Genomic DNA, 21,027 nt, shown 5'->3' with positions numbered 1-21,027 from the left:
TACAAACATAACAATGTTTATTGTCACCATGTAAAGAACTCTAAAATGTCCAGCAGTGTGCAGAGTTACCTACATGACTGCCATATAAATGTCAAAGGACATTAAAATCAGTAAATAGGATGATCATAACGTCTATGTAGAAACACAGATCAACGCTGAAGCTAGCATGCTATGTAATTGACACCCATATATAGGATCATTATGGTGGCATAAAATGGCAAATGCCTGTGGACAAGGGCAAGACAGAAACACAGACACAACCACCACAAGTGGTTACTTATTGACTTATTGAAAAGGACAAATCAGGGCGACTGTTTTATCCTTTTTCTTTAGAATTGTGCTTGTTTTGATACAAAGCAGCTTGAGTGATAAAGCAAATTTTTAATGACCAAAATTTAAAAGAATATTTTTGCCCTCTAGCTAACAATTCTCTTTGCAAAGGAGCTTGCAGTTTTTTTTACCCTGTACACAGCATGCACCTTATTCTGTGACTGGGGGTCTGGCAAGCCAAGTGCATGGCCTCCAGCCTGAGGACCACAGTGGAGAGGCTTCGACCCAGTCTGAGTTGCCTTAGTCCTTGGATACTTCCTCCCACCCAGGCCCAGGCCTCAGCTGTCCTATGAACGCAACAGGATCCAGGCCCCCAGAGCACAGGACTGGGTCCTGCCCTCCAGTCCAGGTTGACTTTTTCCCCTTCATGCCTGTGTTCTTTCCTGTCCAGCCCTGCCTCTCTGACTGCCTCACTTGAAACTTCAATGGCTGCTCCTGACACAGCCACTCAGTTCCAGGTGCTCGCGGTACCTCCCCATCCCATGCCTGCCCTGGTTCAGTTCCCTGACACTTCAGTATGGGTCTGGCTCATCTGGGCCCTGCTTGTTCAGAAGGAAAGAGTGGACATATGCTAGGAGCTCCAGCTTTGGGGTCCCTGTGGCGTGCGGGAGGGGAGGACCGCGGTCGCCCAGGGCCCTTGTTTGGTATTGCTTCCAAGGCTGCCAAGCCCACAGCAGCTCTCAGGGAGGAGGGAGGCGGGGCCTGTAAACCACTTCTGGGCTCACCCCTCTCTGATGCAATGCAGGGCTGCTGTGTTCTGGGCCTGGCTTCTGGGCAGATGAATTATCTCGTATTGATTTTACTTTCCAGGGCAAGCTATCAGGAGGGAGAGGATTAGCAATATTTGTTTTCCCTTGCTCACTAACTCTCATCTACTTCTCTCCGAAGGGTTACTAATGGATTATAAACATTCCTCTCTCTGCAAAACCACCAGATTTATGCACTTAGTCCCCGAGCTTTGGAGGGCAGCTCCATGTGGGCTTAGGAGAGCCCTAGGTATGCGTCTGGTGAAGAGTCTGCAGTCAGCAAGAAGCATCGACCTCTGGTAGTATAAAGTAAACGTGCACAGATGCTTTTCTCCTGGGCTTCTCTCCACACCCAGCAGTGTACACCCTAATCTTTAGATGTGTTTCCTGTTGACAGTTTGTTTTGGCTTAAGACCAAGAAAATAAGAAGCAAACAAACACAGGACAGACATTTGGATATCCCCGAGCTGCACATGTTGAATAAACATTGCCAGATCTACTTTCTCATGTGGCGCTGGTGACTCTGCAGAGAACATGATAACGCTGTAAGGTAAGGACAAAGCACAGCACTGGCAATGTTCAAACCAGAGTCTGCCCAGGAAGTGGAACTGCCTCCGGGGGTCCAGCCCCTCCAAGTGTCTGGAGGATGGAAGGCTGATGCCCCACCCAGCTGAGCATGCACAGGGTTTGTTTGGCCTCGGCACTCCACTCCCTGGCTTCCAGCAGAATAAGAGCTAGAAGCAGTCATGAGCCACTAGTACCAGGGAAGCAGGGGCTCCCTGATGGGTCGTTTTGTTGGCTACGAGAAAGAAAGAGAATGGGCCAACTCTGACCTATCTGAAACTCTCAAGGTGGATTCATCGCATGCCTGGTCACTTTTTCTTTTTGATGTGGCTAAAAGAATTTCTTTAAGTAATTTGTACAATGGCTGAATTAATGGGGAAAAAAAAAACCTGAGACTAAGAAGATGTTGTTTTTAGGTAGCAATTCAGTTTGCTAATGGCAACCAAACCAGTCCCTGTGATTTCAAAATGATTACTTGACAAATTAATGGCAAGAAGCCTGGGCATATACAAGGGGTAACCCCCCAAAAAACAGAATTAGTTTTTGGAGGGCAAGCCTCTTTTTTTTTTAAATTAATTTTTATTATAGAGATGTGGGGCATAATTCAGGGTTAGGTATATAAACATTGATCATGCAGGTATCCTTGTTGATGAGGAGGGCAAGCCTCTTATAGCACAGGCTTCCTCCACCAAGTTTTCTAAGAACCCATTGGCATCAATGTACCAGCTAGTGTTATTGTGAGAGGCTGCATTCGATTTCAGGGAATTTTTATCTTTTATTTTGAGAGTCTTTCATGAAGGGTGATTTATTAGCATATATGCCCACACTGTGCTGTGGGATCAGCAGTTTTTGACCAAAAAATGGCATGACCCCTGTGCCCCACCCTCCCTATTCACCCGATGTCACCCCGATTGACTTTTCTTTGTTTTCTTGGATGAAAAAAGTCTTCAGAGGGAAAAGTTTTGCTGATGTAGAAGAGGTGAAACCAAAAAACGGCAGAAGCACTAAAAGGCATACAAATGAATGAGTTCAAAAACTGTTTTGAGCAGCGGAGAGAGCATCTGGATAGGCGTATTGCACCCATTAGATTATCGGTGTGGAGAGGGCTTTGAGGGTGACTGGGGTTTAAACATGTAAGAATAAACGTGTAGCCGGGCTTGGTGGCTCAGCCTGTAATTCCACACCTTTGGGAGGCTGAGGTGAGTGGATTGCCTGAGTCCGCAGGTTTGAGATCCACCTGGGCAACTTGGTGAGACCTCATCTCTACCATAAATCAAAATGAGGCGGGTGTGGTAGCGCGTGCCTGTAATTCCGGCTACTTGGAAGGCTGAGGCGGGAGGATCGCCGGAGCCCAGCAGGTTGAGGCTGCGGTGGCTGGGAGTGGCCACTGCACTCTAGTCTGGGCAACAGAGTGAGACTCCAACTCAAAAAAAAAAAGAATAAACATGCAAGTTTTTATACATAAATTCCATTTCTGGTGTCCCCCCTTGGACAAGTAGATGACACTCATATCTGCTGAACCTCCACATTCTACTTGTAAATGTTCTTGTATTAGCAAAGCTTCAGCATTCTAGAACAAAAGTGCCCAGTATAATATGAACCACACATAAAATGTAAAATTTTCTTATGGTCACCTAACAAAAGCTAAAAAAAAGGTAAAATCGGTTTTAATTAAGTGCTTTAGCTTTAGTTATTTCCACACGTAGTACAGATTTTTTTCCTTGTGTACCAGACTTGGTGCACTTTTACACGTGGAACATAAGTCAATTTGGACCAGCTATTTGGCGAGTGCCGAGGGTCCCCCACCCCCACACTGGACAGTGTATCCCCCCAAGGTCTTACATGTGTTTTCAGTGCTTCTTTGTACATGTAGTTACAAAGTTGCAGGGTTCTAGAAGGGGTTAGGATGCATAAAATATTTCTAAGTGTGCTGATAGTCACAAAGTTCTTAGGAAGTCCTCTCATATCTGAGGGGCACTGGTTCTAGGGCCTCCCATGAATACTAAAATGTGTCAACAATGAAGTTCTTTATGTAAAATATTTGCACATAACCTATACACACCCTCTCTCATACAGTCATGCACCGTATAATGACGTTTCAGTTAACAACAGACTGCATATAGACAGGGATCCCATTAGATTATCGGTGTGGAGTAGGCTATAACATAAATACACTCTATGATATTTGCACAACGCTAACATTGGCTAATGATGCATTTCAAGATTGTATCCCCATCATTAAGCAATGCACAACTGTAATTTAAATCTTGTCTAGGGTACTGGTAATGCCTAACATAATGTAAACGCTATGTAAATGGTTGTTATACTGTATTGTCTTTTTATTTGTATTATCTTAATTGTTGTATTGCTACTTATTGTTTTTTAAAAAAAAAATTCCTGTCCTCAGTTGGTTGAACCTGTGTGTGTGGAACTCACAATTGTGGAACTTATGAACTTGAAGGGTTGGCTGCTGTTATCGAGTTCAGAGTTCCAGATGGGGCTAAATGCTTCTAAGTGCTCCTGTGCTCACAGGTCCCTGTGGTTACAAGGTTTCAGGGCTCCAGAGGCTGGCTGGCATGACCTGGGTCCCTCTGGAGCCTCTCCACCATAGGCCCTCAGTCCCGTAAGGCAACTTGAAATCACAGGCCTGCAGGCAACAGCACAGCCTCTCATAAAGCATTTCTGAAGCCATCATTCCCAGCACTCAGAGGAAATTGGGGGCTGAGAAGGAACTTTAAGGGATGTCAGGCAGAGGGCAGGGGGCAGTGGGCACTCTATGGAGGCTCCCTTCACCTGTAGATGCTATGCTTTCTACCTTTGCTGGGTCTGCACATGGTTTCACCTTGGCCCTATTGTTTAAAACAAAGAAAAACCTGAAACTCAATTATTCAGTCTCTCTCATCTACTCCTTGCAACATTCCTGCAGAATTGATGTTCCCAAAAGGAAGCCCAGAACTCAGAGTTCCACGGTGCTTAAACACAGACAGATCAGTGGCCCAATTACAGCAAGGTTGCTTTCAGGATTCAAAGGTTTAGGAGCAATGCTGGTTCTACTGATACTTTCCCCCAGGTGGGAGGAAGTACCAGTCCTCTCTGTCTCCTATCTATCTATCTATCTATCTATCTATCTATCTATCTATCTATCTATCTATCTAATCTTATCTATCATATCTATCTATAATCTCTATGATCTATCTACCTATCTATAATGTCTATTATTTATCTGTCTGTCTATATTATCTTCTATCTATAATATCTATTATCTACCTATCTATGATATCTATTACCTATCTACCTATCTATAATATCTATCTATTATCTACCTACCTATCTATCTATCTATCTATAATATCTATTTATTATCTGTCTATTATCTTCAAGTGTTTATTTTCAAATTAAGATATTATAAATAAATAGGAAGATTATCAGAGCTTGATACAAGTTATAAAGATTACCCAACAAATAAAATTTCTCTCCTTCCTCAGGTGTGAGTAACATCAACAACAATAACAACAATAATAATACCAGTCATCATTTCTTGAAGGATGGTGATGTGCCAGGCATGATTCTGAGGGGGTGGTACTGCATGCCTCAATTTTACTGACAAGGAAACTGAACCAAGAGGTGAAGTCACCAGGCACACCATTCGTTGCCCACCATGGGCAGTGCTGACTCTGGGCAGTGCTGACTCTGGGCAGTCTAGTCATGAACTCTTTAATCCTCACATTAAATAGTTCTTTAAGTATCAGAAATGTTGGCCGGGGTCACATATGAAGGACAGATACCTCTGGGAAGAGCTCTGTGCGTCAATGCAGGCATGTATGGTAATGTGCCCAGGGTACAGCTTTGCTGAGGAGTTCGGGATCCTTCCTGAGGGCCACTTCCAAGTGTCATTCCCCGAATGAGGGACAATCACCACGTGCACATTTCTGTCATTCCTGCCCAGCTCTTGGGCTGAGATCCTCCTTAAGGAGTTTATTTCCTGCTGTGCTAAGTTTAGAGGAAGACTCTGGGAGTCTGATGTTCCACTTGCCAGGTCAAGTTTGAATGGAGGGCACAGACATTTTGCAGTGAACAATTATAACTGAATCTAATCAAATGACTTGATGAAAAATTTATCTTTTCAAATTGCAGCACACTCCACATATTCCAATTGTGAGCAAGCATTCATACTTGCTCTTTGAGAAGACTGCTATTCATTCTCAGGACTTTTCACTTTATAGCCACGGCTCCAAGTGCACAGGGTGGAGCCCGCTGAGGTTGCCATCGATGAAGCAGGAGGTGTAGCAGCAACGAGCCCAGTCTCCAGACACACCTACAGGCAACTGGAGCAGCGGACGTGCCACGTGGCTAGACAGCAGCAGGACACTTTCAGTTGAGCTCAGCCCAACACGGCTCTCCTTAGACAGGAGCAGACTCTCAAGGAAATGGTATTTACCCCCAACTGGTCAACGTATGAACCCAGGCAACCCCGGCTAAAGAAGTCCAGATGACTTTGACCATTGTAGGGTACAGAGAAAGGAGAGACAGCTGGAAAACTAGAACTTAACTATGTAGACCGTACACACTTGGTGATGAAGGATCTCAAGGCTGCTCCCAGTGTTCAGTGAATACTCAAGTGACAGAGAGGCAGTGATAGGATATGCCACTTTGGCAAAGACGAAAGTCTTGCGTGATCCGTATTTCACTGGTGACTGGCTTCACTATGGAGACTCTCTGCAAACTGAGGGCAGCTGTGTCTTTCGGAAACAACTTCATAACCTACTAGAATCCACTCCTAGCCTCAGAAAGTCCAGCCTTGCCTGTCGTGGCAAAGTGCGACTTCTGCTCTGCCTGAGCCCTTAAAATCGGGCAAGTAGAGGGGATGCAAGGACTCTGTCACCACCAGGTTCTGGATCACCACTGCCATGCAGGCCAGTTTTGGGAATACCAATGGCCACCTCAAGATGAGTTGCCAAAACAAGGCATCGGACTCATTCAGGGTGGAGCCAGGAGGCTGGATTCAGGGACCAGGCACTATGCACCATCAACAGCAGTAATGCCCCTGTGAGTAGCCTCCGTTGATCAAGGTAACGTGGGGCACATATTTCAGGGCCGCAATGGAGGAGAAGCAACTTATGTTGAGGAAGAACACTCTGCAGACCTTTGCTCACATGGCCTGCCCTCCCCTGGGAGTGTGAATTGGCAGAAAACCTCTCTGCTGCTGTTTCTCCCAAACACTTGTCTCTAAACATGGATGATGCTGCCTAGAGTTCTGATAGGATTTTTCTGTGCCGGTGGCCATGGTGAAGGCCGTGGGCTCTGCCCTCTCACCAGTTCACCTGGATTCTGGACCATCAGTCCCTGGCATGGACTCTCAACCCACGTGGAGCATACTGCATTCTGCTGCTTGGACAGCCCCCTGAAGTCTGTCCAGACTCTGCATTCTCCAGCCTTCACTGTCCCTGGGCTGCCCAGGCTCTCAGAGTCGTTTGTTGCAGATAGGAACACAGACCTTGTCTAGGGAGTCCTCTGTCTTCAAAAGAAGAGTCCTCTGTCTTCAAAAGAAGAGGCCACGTAATGAATGTATGGATCTGTATATGCCCTAAGCGTGACAGTGCCAGTGGGAGAACATATGGCAGCATTTCTCAAGGAGTGCTCATGGGAGCACTCATTCGCGAGAACGGCAAGAGGCATTCCATGGGGGGCAAATTTAAGCCTGTTTCTGTGCTGCGGAATTGTAAAAGCCTTTAATATTTCACTGAGCCTAAGTGGAGAATATAATGGCTTCCCAAACATATTTGTGAATAGATATTTTTTAAGCAACATAGCACAAGAAATACCTGGATAGCTGCAACTATATTCCAAAGTTGGCAAATCGGCAAGTAGACTGATCTTGTTTTCTCTGGAAGAAAAGTGGAATGACCACTGCATCCTTCAGTCCTCAGGAGAGCACATATCTGGGAATGGGCCACATCCTGTATACACATGTGTTCAGTTTCACCGTCATTGCCAACGTTTGAAATTTGGGGAGACATCACATAAAAATCTATATTTCTTTTTTTTTTGAGTTGGAGTATCACTCTGTCGCCCAGACTGGAGTGCAGTGGCCGCTCCCGGCCACCACAGCCTTGATGTGCTGGGCTCCGGTGATCCTTCCACCTCAGCCTTCCGAGTAGCCGGAATTACAGGCATGCGCTACCACGCCCGGCTGATTTTTTTATTTATTGTAAAGATGAGGTCTCACTGCCCAGGTGGGTCTCGAACCCGTGGGTTCAGGCAATCCACTCAACTCAGCCTCCCAAAGGCGCGGGATTACAGGCTAAGCCACCGAGCCCGGCTAAAAAATCTATATTTCTGTCTTCTCTTCAAAACCTGGTCACAAAGGGCCCGTAGTCCGCAGGGCCACAACTGTCCAGAAGGAACAGGGTTGCTCTTTTCAAAGGAAATTCTTGCCTTCTACCACTCTCTGTGTCCTCTCTCGACCTCACTGGGCCCCCACCTGGCCCCTGAGGCATCGAGTTTGCAACCACCGCTGTAGGTATTGCTTTTATGTAACCCTACAATTTATTGAAAATCATATATTTGGAAATAAATATGTGATATGCCATGCTGAAATCTCTGAGCATATCTAATTTGTCAGTTGAGATCATTACTATTAAAAAAAAAACACTCTTATATTCATTCTATGAAAAGCAAACAAAACTATAGTCATCTCATGGAATAGGAAGGAGTGAAAGGCAGAGAGTCCATCTCAATTCCTAGGCAGATAACCTAGTACCACAGACAGGGCTGAGGGGCTCGGAGACCGTTTTCTTGCTCATTTGCAGAAGGAACGTGATCCGCCCAGGTGACTTACGGCGCTCCCATTTTCTAAACCAGCAGGACGTACTTTTGACAATGGATACTACCCAATAGCTCTCCAACATGTGCTGTGTCATACTGCACTGGGCATGTTATAGACTCATGACAGCTCTAGTAGGTGGAGGTCATTATCTCATAATGCATAATCAAAATGTGAGACTTGGCAAAATTAAGTGAACTCTCAAAGGCCAAACGACTAGCTAGTGGTGGTGGGATTCCATTGCACGTCTGTTAGGTTCCAAAACGCCTTCCCTCCTCACCTTACTACTCTCAAATTCCGTGGCATCCCAGAGATGAGGGCAGAAAAACATGCCCTGCTCCCTGTTTGGAAAACGGGTCAGGTTCCAAAGACGCAATGATTATCCTGGCTGTGGTCACAGTCAATGTTAACCCTCATATTTAGACAGACATCAGCAAGATTTTACATCAAAGGTCAGCACCAGCAAAGCAAACTAAGAGTCTTATGGGCAGCATCCCCAGGGCACAGAGTTAAACATGTCTGATTAGTTTCAGCTGTGGCGCTCAAATGTGTGCAATCCCCAAGCAAATCAGAAGAACAGACCTGGAGATTACAGCAGAAAGCTCTTTTTTCTCTATGTTAAATGGTTAAAGAGAGATGCCATGATTTTTATCTGTTCTCAGAGACACAAATAACACAGGCCAACCTCAACTAAATGCATCTTTGTGTGGGGCAGAGGTAGGAAGGGACAAGTTGCTGCATTCTAATTTCTCTTCTAATGAAACATAAACTTGGCCTTGGAGTCATCCTTAGACTTGAAAAAACACACTTTAAAATTATTAGGGAATGTGTATAACAACATGGGAAAGTGCTCTCAATAAACTAGTAGGTACAAAGAAATCTGAATAAAATATTACTGACAATATAATTACATTAACCAGATAAAGATTTTTGTGTTCATATGAACAGGGTTAAAACAAAATGTGAAAAATATAAAAGCATTCATTCATTTTGGGGACTGACTTGTAAACTATTTTTGAAAATCATTTTTCCTGATTTCTGTTAATGTTTCCATAATATTGTTTATTTAATTAGTTCTTAAAGTCGTCTAACATGTGAAACCACTTGATGAGCTGAAGAGAATCAACATGCCTTTCTATATCAGAAGGAACACAAGGAATTAGGGCAGTGTGGTATTGGTAAAGTGATGGACAGATAAGCCAGTGCTGTGGAAGAAGTGTTGGCACAGACCAGTGCATACATGGAAACCTGACGTCTGAACAAAGTAGAAAAATAGATGAGTTAGAGAGAAAAATAGATTCCTTGTTCACACCACATCCTAAAATAAACCCCAGGTAGAGGCAAGCCCAAATGTGAGAAAGCCACACTAACAGTTTACAAGAAATTCAGACTATCTTTAGACCTTGAGGGAACAGGAAGAATCTCTTAAGTATGTAAAAATCATATACATCTGAGAGAAAAAGGATAAATCCAATAATACTAAAATTAAAAGACAATTATTGTACAACAAAGGAAAACAAAGTTAAATCCCAGCCACAGCTTTAGAGACTATCTATGGGCAAATAACTGAAAAATAAGAACTTAATAATTTAAAAAGGTAAACGTATCAGTTTTTTTAAGGGCTATTAAAAGGCAATTCATAAAAGAGAATCCAAATTGCCAATAAACATACAGTAAGATGCTCATCTTTACTAATCAGAGAATTATAAGTTAAAGCCATATGCGATACCATTTGATGCCTGTACAATGGCAAAGCTCAAGATGTCTAGTCTTTGGAGATGTTTATTTATTTATAGACCAGAGGGTCTGCCAACTGGACAAACGTTTTGGAAAGCAGTTTGCCAATATTCCACAAAGTTGAAAATTAGTCTCTTCTAATTTATTTTCTGGAAAACTCTGCATGTAAATAGAGACATATATGAACAACTTGTTCATTGTTTCAAAACTGGAACAACCTGAGTGCCCAATGATAGGAAAATAGATAAATGAATGAACAAAACGTGCCATCATGGACAAATTTTAAAAATATAATGTGGAGCTGGGCTCAGTGGCTCAGCCTGTAATCCTGCGCTTTTGGGAAGCTGAGGTGAGTGGATTGCCTGAGCCCGTGGGTTCGAGACCCGCCTGGGCAGGCGAGACCTCATCTCTACAATAAATCAAAAAATTAGCCAGGTGTGGTAGCGCACACCTGTAGTTCCAGCTACTTGGAAGGCTGAGGCAGAAGGATCGCCAGAGCCCAGCAGGTCGAGGCTGCGGTGGCTGGGAGCGGCCACTGCACTCCAGTCTGGGCGACAGAGTGAGACTCCAATTCAAAAAAAAAAAAATAATAATGTGGAGTAGAAAAACATATGGAATATGGTACCATTTACATAAAGTATCAAAACAAATAAGACACTCTTACATATATTTGAAAGCCACTATGTATCTGCAAACAGCATGAAGACATGATTGGGGATAACACCCCCCAAATCAGGGTGGGAGACTTCTATGGAAGGCTGCTGGCACACAGCAGACCCCAACATCTACTGAACCACTGTGAGAAAAGAGCACCTTCTTGGAGGCAGAGAAGTGGCTACGCACAACCTTCCTGACCACCTGTCTGTCCCATCACTCACCTCAGATGCAAGTTCCCAGAGGCATTCCTTTCCCACGAGGGGCTCTTTTGAGGACCCAGTTCCGGGGTTCCAGCTAGGTCCTGGTCACTGCAGTCTTCCTGGTCTGTGGCCCACTTATCTTTGGATTTCATGCTGTCGTGTTGTGAGTCCAGAGAGATGATATCTGAGGGGGAGCTCATCACGCCCGAGTCCTCAGTTGTGTCTTCTGACGCGAAACAGCTGCCGACAGACACCGTCTCCTCGGCCTCTGATGCGGCCTGCGGGGCTCCTTCTGGGCTACAGTGACTGCCAGGCCTCAGGGGCAGGCTCACTGGGCAAAACACGGCAAAGACAGGTTAGCCCAAACCATTCCTGCCTCCGTCCTGCCTAACAAGTAAAACATCGTCTGTCTGGCCCTTCTGAAATCTGGGATTCAGGATGCAAATAATAAGGGAAGATCCTCATTCAAACATAACTGCTTCCTCCTGAGCTATGTTAACTCAGGAGTCACATATATATGTGTGCCTGAGAGCAAAGTTTTTCTCAAAAATCAGTATTTGATTAATTAGCCTTTTACCACTGTATCCTCTCTATGACTATGGGCAAACACATCTAAATATTCAAGTTATAACATGGTGAGTGCAACTGTTTCTAGTCTGACCTTTGGTTTAATGGAACGTGTTTTAAAATGAGTTCTTTTAAAAAAACAAAGAATAATTAGAGTTTTTTTAGGAATATAAACAAACTTAGAAATAAATAATACTGTTTGGGAACTTCTGACATATTTCATAATTGCATCTGAAATGCAGCCTGAAATATTAATGGCCCTCTTCCTCAGCTTTTGGTTTTCCTTAATTTTTACATGTGAGACAGGTATCCTTGGTTGAGGCTCTCTGGCTCAATAAGCAATAAGTGTCACTTGCTGTAGCAGATAAATGAGATGCACAGTTTCGACTCACTGCCAGAGCTGAGTTCTGTCGAACATGGATACTAAAGAAAGGGAATGCCACAGTCATTCTGCAGGTCTCTCCAGATGTTGGGAGGTATGTTAAGTACAGGCAATGTGTGATCATTATTTTTTTCTTACTGAGCTTCTGAGTTGTCAAAATCACAGAATGCTGGATGCATAGGGCTGGTGGACAAAAGCACACAATTATAGACCATATGAGGACCAGAGTTGTTGTTGTTTTTAACACAGAAATAGATTTTGCACTTCAAGACACTTCAAGACATGTGCTCTGAGCCCTGTCTATGACTGTCCAGGAAGTAAGGACTATGTTTTGTTGACTTCCAATGTGTTTTGCTGTAAAGGCACTCTTCCCCTAGGTAGTTGCTGGAGGTGTAAGGTGAACACAGTTCTGTAGATGAGTCCAAGTGCACACTCCAGACAACTCCTTCCCTGAGAGTGCAGTGACATCACAACTGCCCTCAGCACCATCATATCTTAACTGGACAGCAGACTAACAACATATAATTGACAAAACTAAAAGAAAATCCCTTCCGGTGCTGCTCATTCGAGATTCTGAGCAGTAAAATAAACAAAAGAAGTTGAAAAGGATACACATTTCACCGAAGGTCTTAAAAGTAAAGAACAGAAGGAAAGGGGGAATGGTCAGAGCAGCACAAACTCACAAGGTGACATACTGAATGCAGTGAGTGCTCGTCCTCAGGACCCACTTTTGCAGGTGCTCTCCAGTTTTTGTTGCAAAACTCCCCGTGGGGGACAAATACAGAGAAGAAACACCACTCACTGTGTGGCCATCACAGCAGCTGGCGAGGGTCCTGCTTCCTGCCTTCCCTCTCTTGCCTCCTCTTTTCCACCATCACTGGACAATAAAACCAATACTCTTTCCCCATCTATGTTGTGTGTAAACAAAATGACACAGTGAAAAGGAGCATAAGCTTTCAGGTCACAGAGACCTTGATTCAAATCCCGGCAGGGTACTTTATGGACTGTGCTCTGGCAGGCAGGTCGCGATGCCGTCCGCGGGGCTGCAAGGATGCTGGAACATGATCACCAGGCCTCTGCTGCTGAGTGGGTGCCCAGACAGCACTGGGAACTCAAATTTCCAGCCCAAGATACTGGGCTCTCTGGTGACTTCGTTTCAGAGGGGACAGATATAAAGCTCACAGAATGGCAATGCCGGACAGTGATGCCAACTCCAGGTAAGCACCCACAGGTAGAGTGTAGTCAGCCGGTCTGTGGTTGGAGGTGCACAGTAAATACCAAATAAATGCTTGGGCCAGCCCGGTTCCCCATTCCCCTCTCTAGTAGTTACCACTTGAATACAAAGCCACCTTAAGAAATCTGCCCCTATAGCCTCTTCTTACCTGCCCCCCCACCCCCGGTGCAGTCAGCTTACCTTGCCCACACATCCCCCTGAATGCGTCCACGGGGCAGGGGGATGTCAGCCAGACCTCACCCCTTTTCTATTCAGCTGTAAGATTGGGAATGCTTGTCTGGGTCTTTTTTGTTTTGTAATCATCCCTCAGAAGTTTCGAGGCAAAAAAATAAAGCTTGGGTCAGTGGTCTAAATAAAGCCAACTGTAAGCCCTTAAATCAACATGGTGTAAGAAGTCCAGTGTACAAGTGTTAAATCATTTTAAAAGTATCTAATGCCGAGTGCTGTCATCAGAACTCACCTCCTGCCACGCGAGCCCTCCTATTCTTGTGGATAATCTTCCCACCAGCCTGTGTGGCCCACAAGGCATCATTCATACCTGCACCAGGGCCTCGGCAAACAGTGCCAGACAGAATCAGGTAAGGGACCCGCTCTCAGGGGCTTTACCTGAGTCTGGGGTGAGGAGTCACACAAAAATGTAAAGGGAACATGAGTACTAGGCCGCCTTGCCACAGGGATGGGACCAGATGAGGGAACACAGGGCAGACCCCTCAGATGGGATGCCTGAACTGAGCTCAGAACACAGGGTGGAGGAATTGAGGCCAGAGGGAACTCAAGGTTGGGCTGCAACCTTCTGAAGAGGCTCTGAGTGGAGCTGCCAAAGAGAGCACTGATTTGAAGAAAGAAACAGATATTCCTGTGTGGCACCAACCTGGGTTGGCATTGGTTTCAGGGGGATTTCTGATCACTCCTTTCTGCTCGCAGCTCTGTCCAACTGAGCATCTTTTGTCTAGAATCAGACATGCCCATCTCACTCATCCTGTCCCCGCCCAAGTCTCTTTCTTCCTTTGGCTGGTTCTGATGATGAACCCTATGAACTGTAACATGTTTTGACCATCTCTGAATGAGATAATAGTGCAGGAGACTCTTTTTTTTCTCTTCAGCAATTCTAAACAGAAACCCAGAACACAAAAGGAAAACTCGGAGCTGCTGTTGCAAACCTCGGAGCTATAATGAGGTTGGGGCCCAGGTTCTGTCTTCCAGATCCTGCATGTGTCCCATTTCCCACCTTCACTGCAGCCCCTGAGGTAGATCCATGGAGCCAGTGGTCCAGAGACCCCTACTTGAAACACAGGGGCAGCAGTAACAGAAGGAGTGGGAGGAGGATGGAATCAAGAGCCTGAATCCCACACTCCATTTCAAGTTCTCCTGCTAGTTCTGAACAATCCTTTCCCCTTTCTGTACAATAAGCAAGTAGGTTCTGACAGGGTCTAAAATCCCTTCTGGAACATTGATTTAGAATTGTATCAGTCTTTGAAATCCCCAATACAAATACAGATGCAAACGATTGACTAGCGACTAATTAGGAATCTTAAAAGGAACACAGCATTGCCTTTCTTCATCCTTTCTGCTATTTTCTGTCTTTCCTAAGAATGTAAGTCATTATTTTTGAGTTAATTAATGCACTGGCAACTTTACTATTCTCTTAAGGCATGAACAATCTTTTTGAACTTTATAGATTTTATAGCTATTATTGTAGGATTTTTGCAAATGTGAAAAAAAAAACATATTTACTTTGTCTTTAGTAGAGACCTAATATAAATTCATGATTAAATTCTCTTTCAAATGAATAGCCACAGAGCCTCAGTAAGGAACATTAACCCTTCCACTGTCCTCCACCTAAAGTGTGTAATCCCATAGTTCAAATGTCATTATATGTGTCTACAGGGAGCCGTGGAGAATTCTCCAGCTCAAGAGTGAAGAAGAAAATGCCAACTTAGGGCTACTAGTTCGTCAAGATGAACACAATCATTCTTAGTTTCATACTGTTTTTCCTTTACAAAGTCAGCAAAGAAAATTTCATCACTAAAATATACTTTCCAAGTACTTTGGGAATACATTCATTTTTGTTGTTGTTTTATTAAATGTAGATTGGAAATCTTGTATCCTATGATATTGCTTTTTTTAATGTGTGCAGGTGGTTCCATTAAGAAAGAAGGTTTACCAGTAGTTTCGTCAAATGTATATGGCCCAGAGAAAATGTTTCAAAGAAAGAAAAATATATCATCTCCCCACACACGCTGATGCCTGTGGTTTCCACCTGCTGTTAATAGCCAACAGACAGTGCTCATTCTTCATCTCAAGCTACACTGACTTAGTTCTCTATGTTCTAGGTACTTGGAACAAGGGGGAAAATAAAGTGCTTCTGATCTTGTGATGCAAACTGACATGATGCATTTCAATAATTAAAAAAAAATCTCCCTAAACAATTTTATTTATTTTTATTTTTTCATTTTAAAGATGTGAGGTATAATTCAGATTTAGGTGTACAAGTGGTCATAGTACAGGTAAAGTTTGGGCCTCCCTTTGGTTCCCACTTCACCTGGTACCCTTATTTATGTTATGTGTCCCCCCTTCCTCCCCTAGCAATGTATCACGACTGCCAATCCCTTTCTTATCGTATTATGTCTATGTTCAGGATCCACTTGTAAGAGAGAACATGTGGTACTGAGTTCTTTGTTTCTGTGATAGATCACTGAGTATGATAGACCCTGAATCCATCCAAGTTGCTGTGAAGTCCATAGTTTTGTTCTTCTTTATGGCTGCATAATATTTCATCATGTATCTGTACCACATTTTTTTAAATCCATTCCAGTTTCGATGGGCAGTTTGGTTGATTCCATGTTTTTGCTGTTGTGAATAGCGCTGCAATAAATGTTTGTGCAGGTATCTTTTCTGAGTGATTTAAGGTCCTCTGGGTATATTCCCAAAAGGGAGATTGCTGGGTTGTATGGAAGGTCAATTTCTAGTTTTTTTTTTTAGGAATTACCACACTGTTTTCCATAGAGGTTGAACTAGTCTGCATTCCCAACAGTGTAGAAGCATTCCCCTTTCTCCACATCCTTGACAGCATCTGTTGTTGTTTGTTTTATTAATGATGGCCATTCTTACTGGGGTTAGGTGGTATCTCAATGTGGTTGTGATTTGCATTTCTTGGATTAGAGAGGCTGAGCAGTTTTTCAAGTGTCTGTTGGCTGCTTGTATGTCTTCTTTTGAGAAGTGTCTATTCATGTCTTTGGCCCACTTTTTTTTTTGAGTTGGAGTCTCACTCTGTCGCCCAGACTGGAGTGCAGTGGCCGCTTCCGGCCACCGCAGCCTCGGCCTGCTGGGCTCCGGCGATCCTTCCGCCTCAGCCTTCCAAGTAACCGGAATTACAGGCATGCGCTACCACGCCCGGCTGATTTTTTGGTTTATTGTAGAGATGAGGTCTCGCTGCCCAGGTGGGTCTCGAACCCGCGGGCTCAGGCAATCCACTCACCTCAACCTCCCAAAGGTGCGGGATTACAGGCTAAGCCACCGAGCCCGGCTTTTGCCCACTTTTTAATGGGGCTGTTTTTTTTCCTTTTGGCTCATTTGAGTTCCTTGTAGATCCTGGATGTTAGGCTTTTGTCAGATATACAGTTGGCAAATATTTTTTCCCATTCTGTGGATTGTCTTCCTGCTCTCTTGATGGTTTCTTTTGCTTTGCAGAAGTTTTTCAGTTTGATGAGGTCTCCTGCATTTTCTAAGATTCTTAACATTTGACGTTTTATGTTTAGGTCTTTGATCTGTTTGGAATTGATATTTGTGTATGGTGATAGGTAGGGGTCCTATTTCATTCTTCTGCACGTGGTCAGCCAGTTTTCCCAGCACCATTTACTGAATAGGTTCTCTTTTCCTCAGTGGTTGCTTCTGGAGGTTTTGTCAAAGATGAGTTAGTTGAGAAATCGAAGTTTTGCTTCTGGAATCTCTAACCTGTTCCATTGGTCTATATGCCTGTTCTTGTACCAATACCAGGTTGTTTTGATTATTGTAGCCGTATAATAAAATTTAATGTCTAGAAGTGTGATACCTCCTGCTTTGTTTCTTTTGCTAAGGATTGTTTTGACACTTTGTGGTTGTTTAAGTTTCCATATAAATTTTTGTATTGTTGTTTCCTGGCCTGAGTAGAATTATGCTGGTAGTTTAATGGGTATTGCGTTGAATCTACAGATTGCCTTTTGCAGGAAGTACATCTTAACACTGTTGATTCTTCCAATACGTGAGCATGGAATATTTTGTCCATTTGTTTGTGTCATCTTTGACTTCTTTGAGCAGTTTTGTAGTTTTTGTTGTACAGGTCTTTCACTTCTCTGGTTAGGAAGATGCTGAGGTAATTCATTTTTTTGTAGCTATTGTGAGTGGAATGGCGCTTTTGTTTCTCTGCCTGTTTGTTGTTGATGTATAAAAATGCATCCCCAAATAATTTTAAACAGCTATGCCCCTCCTTCCATTTTTAATCGACATCTGAAAATTTCCATCACAAGTTCAGTTGCAACAGAAGTAAATTTAAATTGCGCTTTGTGCTGTAAGTATGGGTATTTTAAAAATAAATGTTTTATCAATAAAAATATAACCAAAGGAATCTAAATATCACAGCATTTTCATGCTCATACCCTCTCTGTAAAAGTGAGTGAAGTAGTTCTTCCTTTATCAGGGAGCATTTTAGAGCATATCTCTTCTTCCTTGAGTTCATTTTATTTTACTACCCAACAGAAGTTCATTGGAACTAAATGTACTTTATGTTTATGAGATTTCTTAATTGATCACTCTTTCCTATAATATGTATATGAATTAAAATTTAATTTTTATTTTCTCTCACCATAGCTAATAGTGTTAAATTCTTTTGTATACTGTTATCATTGGGATAATTCATCTGAAACAGCCAACAAAAACTGCATACATATTCCGGAAACTTTAACATTCATTAAACAAAAAGGTAAAATGTCATTGGAAATACATTTCTTAATGGGATAAATGAGACTTTTTCAATTAATTTCTTAAAGATGACTGGATTATTTATTGCTAGAATGAGGCAGGGTTTGGCATACATTCAGTTCATATTTTTCACTCTTGTAGATTAAAGCACTAGAAAACTGTGTTCACATAGTAATCTAGGGAATTTTGTTATAGTTACATTATTCCATTTGGTTTTTTAAAACTTTTCCTCTGGTAGATGTCAAAAGTTACTTAATCGATCTGTCACAAAAATTATGCTTATATGATCTATAATCTGGCAACTCAATTAGGTCCTTTGTCAATTTGATCAGAAAGAAAAATTGGAAAACCCCCTGATGTTCAAAGGATTTACCCCCAAGTCATTAGAGTTATTTATCTGCTCAACCTTTTCTCTATATCTCCATTTGTTATTCTGCTTGGTATTGGGAATAAGGTTTGTCCACCTCAGGAAACTGCATCCCAGTGAGAATCCTGATGAGAAATAGGCATGTCCGTCTTTTGTGAGAGAGGAGAACATTTGCAAAACTGGTGCTAGGGATAAGACTTGGAATGATGCTGGCCACAGGAGTGCTCAGGGACATCATTTCTAGGGAATAACACACATAAAGGCATAACGCCTAGAAATGGATTCTCTTGCAATGCCCTGCTGCTCTCCAGGAAAACGCACATCCAGTATAAACTCTTGGATATACATAATATACTTCAGTCAAGTTAAAGGTGAAGTGGTGGAGTACATGGAGAATGCCACAGGAACACAGAAGTGAGGTCACTCATTCAAATTAGAGAAGACAGGAAGGTAGCCATTGAACTCAGTCTTGAAGCAAGCATGATTTTGGCAGAGAGAGGGTAGTTGAATGGAAAGTGGGCAGAAGCACAGAAACACAAGGCTGCATGGGAAACATCAAATACGTTGAGTGGCTGGAATCCCTTGTGTCTTGTGTTATGTATGTGATGGTATCTGTGTGCATATGTGTGCAGATGTTCAGGCGAGAGGGTGTGGAAAGGTTGGATTTAGGATTAGCCTTTGAGGGACCCTCTGCCACCAGTATCACATGGATTCTGCCCTGAACAGGGGCCTCCAATTTTGCTTTCCTCTTTTTCTCTAATTGATTCCTTAGGCATAGTTTCCTCAAAGTGAAGTTTACTCATTCATTCCTCTTTACAACCACAGCCTTTTTGGTTTGATGGGCACTATCTAACAATTTATATGTATGCACTTGTCAGAAATGTCCCATAGACCTGGGCTCCTCAAAGATACAGCCTGATGAAGGTAACAATAAAACCAGTTGACTCTGGAGCACTACTACGTACACATTTTTACCTTTTCAAGAAGGCAGGATAATGAAGACTTGAAAAGCATTTATGGATCTAAAAATAGACCGGGGTTCTCTCAAGAGTCAAGTAATGTATTCTTAGTATCAGTCAACTCCTGTTTCTTCACTGCCTGAATCATAACTCTAGACCTAGAATATCCTAATATGTCTGTTAGATTCTCTGGGAAGAGAAAAATCCAATTTATTCCATCACAAGACAACTGTATGACAATTGCTGTTCTTTAAAGAACATATAGGAAACAGCTGCTGCTTTTGTCTGCCCAGGACTCTCTCTCAGTTTAGTGTTTAGTGTACGCCGCCTTCTTGTAGGTAACCTATTTCTCATTATGATCTCGATAAGTCTGTCTTCCCCTAGCTACCCCTGGCCACAGGGTTAGGCATATGATGATACAAAACCTGGCCAATCTGAGCCCATGGATGCAGTAAGTATATGTCCTAAGATGGACCAATCGAAGCCTCCTCAAGAACTTTCCATCAGAGCTGCTGGGAAAGATGGTCTCATTGGGCTGGAATGAATGGATTGGGTAAAAGTTTTAGATAAATGGCGGCCATTTGAACCAGCACGTGGAAGAGTTTTCCACTGGTTGGAGAGGAACACAACCCCATGTCAGTGTTTCAGTTCCTGGAACATAGGATTTGTGCTTCAAATTGCCAGTTATGTGAGCTAACGCCGCCCTCTTCCCACCCCAACACACACAAAACCCCATTTTACTTAGCTGGTTCAAGACATATTTATCTTTCTTGAAACGAAATAGTCCTGACTTAAACATGTCTAAATTTCTTAGATTTTGCACACATATTAATTTTATATTATCCTGTTTTTATTATAGGAGACTTCATTTAAAAGTTATATTAAATTGGACAGCTACACATCATATGTCTTTCCCTCTCCTAGATTTATTTTCCAATATTTGGATTACATGCTTGAGTATGATCTAATTTAGGATGGTATATATTCTAGAAGCTCTATTGTGCCTGAAGGTTGGCTTCATTTAATCCTCATACTTGACTACCAGTGTGGCTAAATCAAAGCAAGACTCAGAGGAAAGTCCCTCTTCCTTATGGCTATTCTTAGCTCCCCTGTTTCCAGCATCTGGCATCACGAGAACATGTATGACAGCATGATTTCTTTCCAGTTATGTGGAATCTAGCTCTAGAAGCTAGTGAGATTTTCCTCTCTATCCACTGATGTAAAAAATTTTACCTAAATATGTATGCTCCTAATGATGTTCATTTAATTTCCAAGACTATTTTGATGTTTGTTTATTGATTTTTCAGTCTGCTTCTATTTTGTGTATGGTCTGCTTCTATTTTGTGTATGCTTCTATTTTGTGTATGTGAGAAATCTATTAAAATTTTCTGAGGCAACAGCTAAAAACATTTATTTATTTATTTATTTATTTATTTATTTTTTGAGTTGGAGTCTCACTCTGTCGCCCAGACTGGAGTGCAGTGGCCGCTCCTGGCCACCGCAGC

General features: G+C 42.8%; 1 protein-coding gene across 3 annotated transcripts in view; it reads right to left on the bottom strand.

The window, feature by feature from the left end:
- Positions 1-21,027, bottom strand: part of COBL (cordon-bleu WH2 repeat protein) — a 229,771-nt gene that overhangs the window by 27,118 nt on the left and 181,626 nt on the right. For all 3 annotated transcript variants that reach the window (XM_008052294.1, XM_008052295.1, XM_008052297.1), the window contains one exon: positions 11,079-11,388. In XM_008052294.1, the coding sequence (XP_008050485.1) occupies positions 11,079-11,388 (310 nt within the window). The remainder of the gene's footprint in view (positions 1-11,078; positions 11,389-21,027) is intronic.

This window comes from Carlito syrichta, unplaced genomic scaffold (assembly GCF_000164805.1).
Source record: "Carlito syrichta isolate Samal-C Ts95f unplaced genomic scaffold, Tarsius_syrichta-2.0.1 Scaffold271499, whole genome shotgun sequence".
Lineage (NCBI taxonomy): Eukaryota > Metazoa > Chordata > Mammalia > Primates > Tarsiidae > Carlito > Carlito syrichta.
Note: the sequence above shows the minus strand (reverse complement) of the source record. Positions and strands in the feature narration are given on the sequence as shown.